At 37.0% G+C, this 11823-nt stretch overlaps 1 protein-coding gene across 1 annotated transcript; it reads left to right on the forward strand.

Annotated features, from left to right (window-relative positions):
• Positions 1–5498: 5498 nt before the first annotated feature.
• On the forward strand, positions 5499–6101 carry LOC149250431 (uncharacterized). Its single transcript, XM_089453647.1, has one exon. The coding sequence runs from the start codon at positions 5499–5501 to the stop codon at positions 6099–6101; it is 603 nt and encodes a 200-aa protein (XP_089309773.1).
• The last annotated feature ends 5722 nt before the right edge of the window (positions 6102–11823 follow it).

An 11823-nucleotide genomic window follows, 5' to 3' on the forward strand; every position in this document is an offset into this window, starting at 1 on the left:
TTATAGAGCCAAAAATGGAAATATTTTCCACAACCATAGAGAGTATCTAAAATGAAAACATTTATAGGAACTCCTACAAATACTAATATCCTAAGAACCCATATCCATATCCAATGGTGGAATCTCATCAACAAAATCCATACGGAGTGCAGTTGAAAAAACATTTCCATACTCAATCAAATGCAATCCTCCTGCGTTGGGTACAAAAACCCAGACATATGTTCATTAGTTGAATTATCAATACCTATTGGAAAGCAGATGCCAACCATCATGTCATATAATAGGAAAGGAACTTCATTAGAGTTCCACATAAGAACCACACCATGGATTATTCAAAATTGAAGATAACCAAGACATTTTCTATTTATATTTGTAGAAATTTCTTCCAACAACTTCCATCTGAAACCCCATTCATCCTCAAAGTAGTCAATTCTTCGTCCAACGTACGGTTGACCAAATTGGAAATTATTTAGTTCTTTAATTGAACATACATAAGTGGAGCCATCATTGACAAGGCATATCAATTGATCCATGTATATTTCTAACGATATACATTGTATGTCAGTTATTGGAACAAATGAAAAACCGTATTCATTTTTTATTACATCAAACCAGTAGATTGTATACCCATATTGAGGATAATCTTCATACTCCTTGTCCAGATAGAGCCAAAACAAATTACTTTTATAAAACACTCCATTCTTAGGGGGTGAAGTGCCACCAAATGGAATATTATCCCTTTTCCATACCCTATCAAGACTACTGCAAACATAAAATTTAGACTGCATTATGTCATACATATGTTTTAGAACAACCCAACCATATTTTCTAGTGCTTACATTTTCTAATAATGAAAAGAATCCCTAGCCTCCAATTCGTATTGGCCCTATGTTTTTAAATGCCTTTGTAAATGGATTCGTTACAAAATAGTTGTGTGTATGGGAGCATTCTGTTGGTAAGGATAACACCACCATTGGTCCAACAGTAGACTCTACTCTGTATCTTGAATCTATGAATCGCAAATGACAATGAGATATGTGCCCATTCTGATTAAAGTGTTTAGCAGCAAAATAATTGTCTTCATTATTGAGGAAGGGAACCATAAATCCAAATTCGTTCATAGATACATACTTGCAACATAATAAGAAAGAAGGGTTTTGCAACACATTAATCTATTTCTTACCAACAGTGGTAAACTTTATCACAACCAATAAAGGGAGCCAAAGGAAGGTACTTTCGAGAATTTAGAATGGAAGACAACTCCAAATAGGTGGATCCATGATCAAACAATGAAATCACCTAACATACAAACAAATGAAAAAAATGCACTTGATATAAAAAAAACAATTTAATGTTGAATAAAACTAAAAGTAACATATATACATAATTTACCATCTACACATACAGAGAAACTTCACATATACACATTCTATAAAATAAAATGAGTGATCATAACATTATTACAACACCGAACAAAATTCCACATTTTTTTAACCTAATCTCTATAACCCAAGATTATTAATGTTAGTAAACCTATAATTATGTTTATATTAAGGTCTATGTTTAATATTGATGTTATAATGTTTCTACTAATATATTTATAATATCAATATCAATTTTTCATTTTCAATATAAATATTAACATTAAACCAATTTTTTTAATGTTAAAAAACCTAAACTTCAAAACCTAATGTTATAAATTAACACAATGCTACATGAACCAAATGATATAAAATTACCAAATATTTTAATCCTAACATCAATGAACCTAAATAAACCTAAAGTTATTAAGTGCAATGTTTAATAAAAATATTTACATAAAAAATATTCACATCAATGTATAGATGCAAAATATATTTTTACATAGATTTCTATGTTTAACATTAATATATATATTTAATAATAAATAATAATAATATTAATATTAATATTAATATTAATTAACATTAAAAGAGATATTGATGTTTAATATTAATATAAAATAGATATTAATATATTGATGTTTAATATATTCTAGAGATTTTATATTGAATACAATAAATTGAATTAATAAGAAATTAACATAATTTATTATTAATACAAATTTTACATGGATTCTCAATTTATTTATTTAAATCTAAATGAACAAAATTTTAATATATAAATATTTTATATCAAATCAAAATGAACCGAATGTATTATATAAATCTATTACATAAAATGGATTTTATATTGAAAATAAAAAATTAAATTAATAAGAAATTGTAGATGTTTTATTTTCAACACAATTTTGACATATATTCTTAATATTTGTATTTAAATCTAAATGAACTAAATTCTAAATGCTTTTCTATAACTTTTTTTCCTTCTCATTCTTGAATTGTTCTAATTTTTGGATTACATAAAATAAATATATAGCATACATTTAACATAAATCTATAAAATAGATTTTATTAAGTAAAATATGTAAAAAATATTTAACATAAATCTATGAAATAGATTTTATTATTTAAAATATATAATTTTTTTTAACATAAATCTAGTACATATAATAGATGACACTTATATTAAAGTTGGGTGTATTGAATGCTGTAATTAACAATAGGGTTTCATTATGTGCATATTTGCTCCCATCTAACACCAAAGTTGGTACCATAAATAAAATACTTTAATTTTTCACTTTAATTTAGATTTGTACAAAAATAAATTTTTTTTTTATATATATATATATATATATATATATATATATATATATATATATTTGGTCACCACTTTTTACGAAATGACATATAAAAATAATGTACTTTAATTTGGAATAGACTTTGTATAAAATAATTGAGAAAAAAAATATATACATGTATATCTGTCTAATTAGTCACCACTTCATATGTCATAAAATAATTGAAAATAAAGAAATATATATATATATATATATATATATATATATATATATATATATATATAATTCTTCACCCCTCCATACCAAATGATATATGACATGTAAAAATAATATACTTTAATTTGACATAGACTTTGTATAAGGATAAAATTATATAATTATATATATATATATATATATATATATATATATATATATGAAAAATTATAATGAAAAAGTATTGGCGTGAGTCATAAATACAATATTTTAATGGCCATATTAAATAATATAGTTTTATGTAAGTTTATATTAAAAACAAAAACAATTTTTTATATATTTTTTATATTTTGATTTTTTATTGAAGAAATACATGTAATTTATTCCATTCTTAGTATCAAATTGATATATAACATTTAGGATGGAGGAGAGCTCTTGGGAATGGCAGGAGCAACCTAGGGTTTGCAGCTGCAACCTGTAACCTCAGCAACAGTTCTAGTAGCACAAAGGGACATATTAGCATATCTACTCCACAGAGGTCGAGGACTGACAGGACAAATGGTAAACGAGGGGTCCACTAGGACCCCAACCTTCAAGCAGGTCGTCATGCAGAAGCAAACAACATTAGAAGGGTTTAAAATCAATGGCTCTGGAGACCGTAAGGATGGCAGTGGCAGCAGAGGAGAAAGGACATAGCCGCTGCCGAAAGAAACAGGAAAAAACCCCTCGATGAAGGGCAAAGTCAATAATGAACATGAGACAGAGGGTAAAATACTGGAAGCAGAGCAAAGGAACACAGTACCAATAACAGCCCACAATGAAGGCATGAAAGAAAATAATAAAGAGCCGCAATCACAAGCGGAAAAGGAAACCCCGGCTCAAAACAGCCAACTCAAGGGGCTTGCAAACCTAAGAAAAAGGAAACCCTCCGTGTTGTTTTCTCAGATCCAGATATTCAGGCCTACAGAGACCACATGATGGAGCACGCAGTTATCTGCAAATTTATGGGACTATGGCCAATAGAACGCACTCTTTGCCAATGGATAAAACAGCACTGGAAGCCAAAAGGGGACGTTAAACTCCACCTTGGAGCTAAAGGCTTCTTCACGGTTGTCTTCACAAACCTAGAAGACAAGGATAGAATCTTCGATGGTGGCCCTTACTTCTTTGCCTCCGCTGGACTCTACATGAGGCCATGGAAGGAAAAATTTGTACCTGAACAAGAGACATTCACACAAGTTCCAGTGTGGATCAGGCTATTTTCACTACCCATAGACTATTGGGGGCTGGCAACGCTCAAGCAGATTGGAGACCGCCTCGAAACCTTCATCAAGGCATCTGAAGCCACAGTGCAACGAAGATATACCTCATGTGTGCGCATTTGTGTTGAGATGGACGTCTCGGGGGCCCTGCATGAAGGGCTGTGGCTGGAATTCAAAGATGAAGACTACTATCAGGCCATCGACTATGAACAAATCCCCTTCCGTTGCAGGAAGTGCCATGAGCACGGACACCTAGTCAGAGAATGCACTCTCAACAAAACAGGGGATGAACACAAACTGGAACAAGCAACAAAGAATAAAGAGGCTTTCACAAGGCCAAAACTACGACAGAGAGCCAACAGGAAACGAATACACAGAGCAGAGACAGGACATGGCATCATCACTAATAGCTTCAACATTCTGGAAACGGACACAGACTCAGAAGGCACTAACAGAGACACAAAACGCATTGAAGCATCAGACAACCAGACAGAACATACTATTCAGGATGGGGAGGAAAATACACTCAGAACAGAAGAGAAAATGCAAGAGCACGACGGGGTACATGATGAAGACACTGATATGTAAACCAGCGATGGGGGAAGCGAGGATCTAGAGCTCAATGCAATCCTAGAAAAAGAAGGAGTCAACCTACCAGCTCTCGAAAAAAGCTGGAAATCCCAAGGGCTAGACAACATACCTGAAGAAGAAATCAGGAAAATCAGTGATCTCTTCATAGAAAGACAAAAAGTGGAAATCGAAAGGCAAAACAGAAGATTAGGCATCGCAAAAGGTACAAGTAAGCAATAAAAACTCATAGCTCTCAACCCTACAGGTCGAAAGCCAAATAAAAGAAGAGGCAGAAGAACCAGCGGAGAGGTATTGCATGACCTAGGGGTTCTAATGATTAACTCTTGGAAAATGAAGGCTCTTCATGCCTTCCAGACCTACCAATAAGTCTCTAGTTACCAATGAAGGTCATCTCATGGAATGAAAGAGGGCTAAATAGCCAAGCTAAGCAGAGACTACTCAAGCGAAAGTTCCAACAGGAAAAGCCAGATATCATGTTCATCCAGGAGACCAAATGCGCCACCAACCAAATAGAGATCATCAGCAAGAGACTTGGCAAACCAATCAAATATATAGAGGTAGCCAGTCACGGATGGGAAGGAGGCATAGCTACATTTTGGGACACCCGAGCAATAAACATCATCTCAATGGAGGTAGCATGCTCGTTTATTGCCACTGAAGTTCAAATACCAGGTAACTCTGATACCTACCTATGAATTAATGTCTATAGCCTGCAAAGAATAGAGGACAAATTTTCTTTTCTTAATTCTCTTATGAATTTAAAGTTAAGATACCCCACCTCTAAGATCATCATGGGGGGAGACTTTAACATGATAACATCCCTGCTGGAGAAGAAGGGAGATCTCAGAAAGCTCAACAAAGATTCAGAGCTATTTGTTGATTTTATAGAAGTTGCAAAGCTCGTAGATATCCTCCCCAAAAATGGTTCCTACACATGGAACAATAGAAGAGGAGGAGACAATAGGATTGCCTCTCGTCTAGATCGTTTTCTGATCTCGGAAAGCATACTACTCGGAGGAGCTACTGTGGATTCTGATATCCTCCCCAGTGGAGGATCGGATCACTGGCCCATAGATTTGGAAGTGGCCATTCTTGGCACCCCTAGAAACAAGCCATTCCGATTTGAAAAGTTTTGGTTAACTCATCCCGATTTCCCAAATCTGCTGAAGGAATGGTGGCACGAACCATTGAATCTAACAGGTACCAAAATGTTCAAGTTTCAAAGCAAGCTAAAACACATCAAGCACAGAATCAAGGAATGGAACACTGAAAAGTTTGGGAACATCTTCCATGAAAAGAACATTATTGAAGGAAAGGTAAATCAAATTCATACAGAATGGGCTTCTGGGACCTACAAAGAAGATTCAAAAGAACAGGAGAAGGTTCTGATGTAGCAATGGCAACTTCGCTGCCAACAGGAAGAAACCTTGCGGAAACAAAAATCAAGGATCCATTGGTTGAAGGAGGGAGAGCAAAATACAAAATTCTTCCACAGATCAACTATGGACTACAGGGGAGCAAAGCAAATCCTTAGACTCAAAAATGAAACAGGGGAAATCCTACAAAACCACAAGGACATATCAACGTTACTTACCAGGCACTTTTAGCACATAGCTAAGGAAACGCAAGAAGATAGATCTGAGGCCATAGAGGAACTAACTAAACCAATACCACGCACCATAACCTCAGAACAAAACTCTGCACTGCTCATAAAAGTTTCAATGGAGGAAGTGCAGGAAGCTGTCAAAAGCATGCCAATGGATAAAGAACCGGGACCGGATGGCTTTACAATCAACTTCTACAAAGCTTGCTGGTCAACCATCAAAACAGAGGTTTGGGAAATTGTCGAAGACTTAAGATGCTCAGGCTCTATTCTAAAATCCCTAAACGCCACCTTCATAACGCTTATCCCCAAGGAAGAAGAAGCCAATTCCCCTAACAAGTTTCGGCCTATAGCCCTCTGCGATGTGATCTACAAAATCATTTCTAAAGTCATTACAAACAAACTTAAGCATGTTCTTCCTAACCTTATCTCAGAAGAACAATCAGGATATGTGGAAGGCAGGCAGATTCTAGACAATATCCTCTTAGCTCAGGAGATGATCCACACCCTGCAGACAAGGAAACTTCCAAGTATGCTAATGCAACTGGACCTCTCAAAAGCATTCGACAAAGTAAACTGGAATTACTTGGAGGCCATTTTAAAGGCCTTCGGTTTTGACTCGTAATGGATCAAATGGATCCTCGCTCTAATCAAGTCTTCCAACTTTTCCATCCTAGTAAACGGATCCCCCTCTGCTCCTTTCTCCCCATCCCGTGGTATTCGTCAAGGAGACCCTCTCTCACCCTTCCTTTTTTTAATCCTCATGGAAGGGCTCAATAGGCTCATTCACAAAGCAAGAGAGGAGAGAAAGCTTTCTGGCCTATGACCTTTCCCCTCCATTCCTGCCACTATGCACAAGCAATTTGTTGACGATACAATGTTACATGGCTCCCCTACTGTCAAAGAGGCTACGGCCTTGAAAAGTATCCTCCATCTCTTTAGTAAAGCTTCAGGTATGGAGATAAACCAGGCCAAATCAACCATTTTCTTCTTCAACACTCATCCTGCCATCCAGAATCATCTTTCCAATATCCCAGGGTTTCGAAAAATCTCTCTCCCTTCTAAGTATCTGGGAGCCCCTCTCACCACCAAGCCTTCGCAAAAAATTCACTGGGAAAACATCTTAGCAAAACTGGAGAAAAAATGCAAGCATTGGACTCATAGGGCGCTTAACCTAGCAGGGAGACTGGTCCTAACCAAAGCTGTTTTGCAGGCCATCCCGCAGTATTTGATGTCCATAATGCCAGCCCCTAGCGGCATCATGCAGAAGATCAGAAACATCCAACGATCCTTTCTATGGAGTGGTAATGCGGAAAAAAGAAAATGGGCACTAGTGGCCTGGAGCAAGCTTTGCACCTCGAAAGCAGTTGGAGGTTTAAACTTAATTGACCCCCATAAAGTCAACAAGACATGTGGAGCCAAGTTATGGTGGTGTTGGCTGAAGGAAACCAACCTACCGTGGGCCAGACACTGGAAGGAGAAATACACTCCCCACTACAACAATCAGGACCTAATCAGGATACAAGAAACCCCGGAGGGCTCTCCAATATGGAACTTAGCCAGAAGAAACCGCAACTTAATTCAGGACCATAGCTTTTGGGAGATCCGCAACAGAGAAACTGCTCTCTTTTGGGAAGATGCATGGCAGCAGCTCCCAAAACTAGAACAACCAGAGCTAGAAGATTTCAAAACAGAGTGCCAGAACAGGGGAAAATTCACAGTCCATCACTACTGGAACCCTAACAGTTGCGACCAGGAATGGAGGGAGTGGGTTGTCCAGGATGAGGGGAACCCAATTGAAGAAAATAACAGCACAAAAAATCTCCTGAAAGGACTAAATAACCGCACTATCAGGAAAACCACAGAAAACGACATCCTGAGATGGGGTATGAAAGGCAGCGGGAACTTCACCCTCAAAGAAGCCAGAGAGCAACTTGAACTCTCGGAGCAACTGGAAGTGCCTCAGTGGAGCAGCAAGGTTTGGGACGCCACATTTTGGCCTAAAATAAAAACATTCTTATGGCTTCTCATGAACAGAAAAACCCTAACGTGGGAGAACTTGCGCAGAAAAGGTTTCGAAGGCCCCTCCATTTGCCCCATGTGAAAACAGGCAGAAGAAACCATGAATCACCTTTTCAACTCCTGTAACTGGGCCGATCAATTATGGCAAAAAATGGAAACTACATTGAAGCAAACAAACAGAGATAGGGAGTCCATACACAATACCATCATACACTGGCCTACCAATTACTCCAACAACACAAGAATCAACAACATATGGAAAATTCTACCAGGCTTCATCACTTGGACCCTCTGGAAAGGAAGAAACTGCAGAATTTTTCAGGATGAGCATAGAAGCATAGAATACCTGCACAGCATCTTAATCCAAAAAATGCGCCAACTAATCCTCGTGAAATGCAAGGTAGAACCTGACAATCATCCTTCGGCCGAGGACCAATGAATACTGGAAGCCTTCAACCTGCTCAATGCTCCACAATCAATCTGATTGCGGCTAATCTCCCCAGCCATCATTGATTTAGAGGCCGCGGTCAAGGATGAGGAAATCAAACTCTCTGATCAACAAATTGAAGACGAGGTCGACTGGATTCAGGACCCGGGAACTCCCAGCACTAGAGCCACTCAGTTCGTAAGAACTCAGGCAGAAGCTTGGCGAATGAAGACCCTCCTTGCCAAAGCCATGGACGTCCAAGGGGAGCACGCGGACCAGTTGCGCAAACTCAAGCAGTTTGCTGAAACCATTGCGCATGATCACATGGCAGTGGTGGAAAGCAGCGAGTTTAAGCTGAGTGCAATCCAATAGCAGGTCGACACCATAATGAAGAAGCTCGCAGTGCTGATCAAGATTTTGCAGCAATTCATGGGGAAAGACAACAAGCCTGCTGACGAGCAGAAGACTGAATCTCCAGGTGACCAGCAGGGTGCCTCTTCCGGGCCAGGGAAAAGCTTCATGGCAAAACCCAACTCAACTCTGGAAATGTTCAAACGGCTTTGATTCTGTAGTCCTCCCGGCCTCCCCTGCTCTTCTCTTCTCTGCGAGTTTTATGTCTTTGTTCCAGGTTCCTTCTGTTTGTGTCTATTGTCCTCTAGTGCTTATTGCCGCCCTGCGTGGTGAGCATGTTCTCAGTCCTCAGTCTTGTAGTTTTTTTCAATCTTCTGTCATTTTAGACACTTCTATTATCATGGGGCAAGGCCTTCAGTTCAGCGGCCTGTAATCTGCTTCTGCAGAATTTTTGTACCATATTTTTGTTAATACAAAGCTTACTTACACAAAAAAAGATATATAACATTTAGGATATATTAATAATAATACAAATGTTTAATATTGAATTTATCTATAGAGAATTTTTTTATTCCATTAATAGCTTAGATTTGTTATGTTCTTTTCTTCATATGGAGTTGATATGTGACATTTTAAATATTAATAACAATTTTTTTTATAATAATGAAATGTTTTATAAGGGAATATTCTTATTATATGAGATATATATGAGAGAATTATTATTATATAAATATTGTTTAGGAAAATTTGTAGTTGAGAGGTGCACTACAAGACCATAGATTTAAAAATAATAAAATAATGTTGATATTAAAAGAAAAAAAAATTGTTATCCATAAATAAAATATTCATTCTAGGTTTAGTGAACATGTAATATTTAAAATAAAAATATGTTAATAAGATAAAAATATGGTATCAATCAAATAAACTATTTCAATATCCATTTTAAATAAGAAACACTCTATATTATACTGTTATATTTAAAAACAATAAAACAATACTTTCAATAACTAGTTAACATAATAACAAAAAAATCAATGTAGATCATAAATAAAATACTTACATTTCCAGGTTAATTTACAACCACTTTATATAGAGATAAGGTAATTGAAAGTAAAGAGAAGAAAATATTTTTCAATACTTTTCATGGATTTGAAAAATGCCATATAAAAATAATATAATTGATATTACATTATTCTATATTTGTTTTCCATTTATTAATTAAAATAAAAATATATTAATAACAAAGAAACATTTTATTTTTAGTCATAATTAAAATACTTCAATTTCTATATTAAATAACAAAGTTTTATATCAATTTTTTTTTTTTTAACTAAAATGGTTGTGGATTTTATTTATATGTTAAAAACAGAGAGGGACTTTGCCGAGGCAACCCTGCATACATGGCTGTAATCCTACTTTTGCTGCCTTTGGAGGGGGGAAGTTTCACAAATTATGACAAAGAATTTCCCCATTTACATTTAATATCCCTTTCATGAGAGTGCTGCCTAAGTTCGCCATGCGGTTAGCTTCCTTGTTGGAATTTCTGAGAATGTGATAAAATTTGTATGAATCAAAACTCTGTAGGACCATCTTTATTCTGTCCATGATTTTGTTTAGCCCTACATTGTTGAAATATTCCTCACTAATTAGTTTTTGGATTAAGATTTCTGAGTCTCCAAAAACTTGAATATCTTTGGCTCTTTTCTCTCTGGTGATGTGGCAGGTCTTAAGCAGCCCCAAAATCTCCACTTGATTGTTTGTTTTCTCACCAAGGCCCCAGGCAAAGGAAACAGTGGAAAGCCCTTCCGAGAAGTATATGATCCCACCAGCGCCTGCAGCTCCAGGATTCCCTTTAGACGCTCCGTCGAAGAAAATAGTAGTTAGATTTTGGGTCCTCCACCAGCTTTGAAAGATGTCATCAGTCTCTCTTTTTCTCCACTCCAAGTTTGCTTTCAGGGGAGAGTTTCTATACTTTTGAGGGTGCAGTTCCAGGGCAAGCCATCTCTTTTCTTCCGGCCTGAGCAAGGAGTCTTCCTTGAAATATTGTTGGTGAGCCGCTTCCAATAGAAGGGTTTTAGCTTTTGCTGCAACATGAGACAGGGAGTGTTGCACATCTTTGAATATCTGCTGATTTCTAGTTAACCACATTTGCCAACATACAAATTTGGGCAGCGCTATCCAAATTTTGCGCCAAAAGGACTTGGAAGGGATGCTTTTGGGGTAGCTGGAACTCCAAGTCGCAAATAAATCCGTGACGGAGGTTTGCTGAGGGAGGGAGATCTTGAAAGCATGGAGGAGAATCCCCCATACCTCCTTGGCAAAGGCGTAGTCTATAAACAAGTGTTGGGCAATTTTAACTGACATCTGCAAAGAGCACATCTGTGAGGCCCTTCAAACTTCCTTTTTGCCAGATTGTCCCCTGTCAATAACTTGTTGTGTACCAAGGTCCAAAAGAAAAAATCTATTTTTGGGAGAGCTAGCGGCAAACCTGCTTCCAGAAGGTAGGAGAATGGTCATTGTTCCTGTGTCCTTGAAGAGTCCTGTAACCCTCAGCTGAGGTGTTTACTCCACACTTTCCCCATCCCCATCTATCCTTTTTGACTCTGCTGACTGGGATGGCATCTTCGAGCAGGTTCTCGAGCTGAATCGATTGGTCTCTTAGGAGCTCTGGGACTCCATGGAAGTCCCATCTTGTCCATTCTCCACGGTTGTC

Source organism: Pinus tabuliformis, chromosome 7, assembly GCF_031772625.1.
Source record: "Pinus tabuliformis cultivar Carrire ecotype Pingquan chromosome 7, CPIR1, whole genome shotgun sequence".
Lineage (NCBI taxonomy): Eukaryota > Viridiplantae > Streptophyta > Pinopsida > Pinales > Pinaceae > Pinus > Pinus tabuliformis.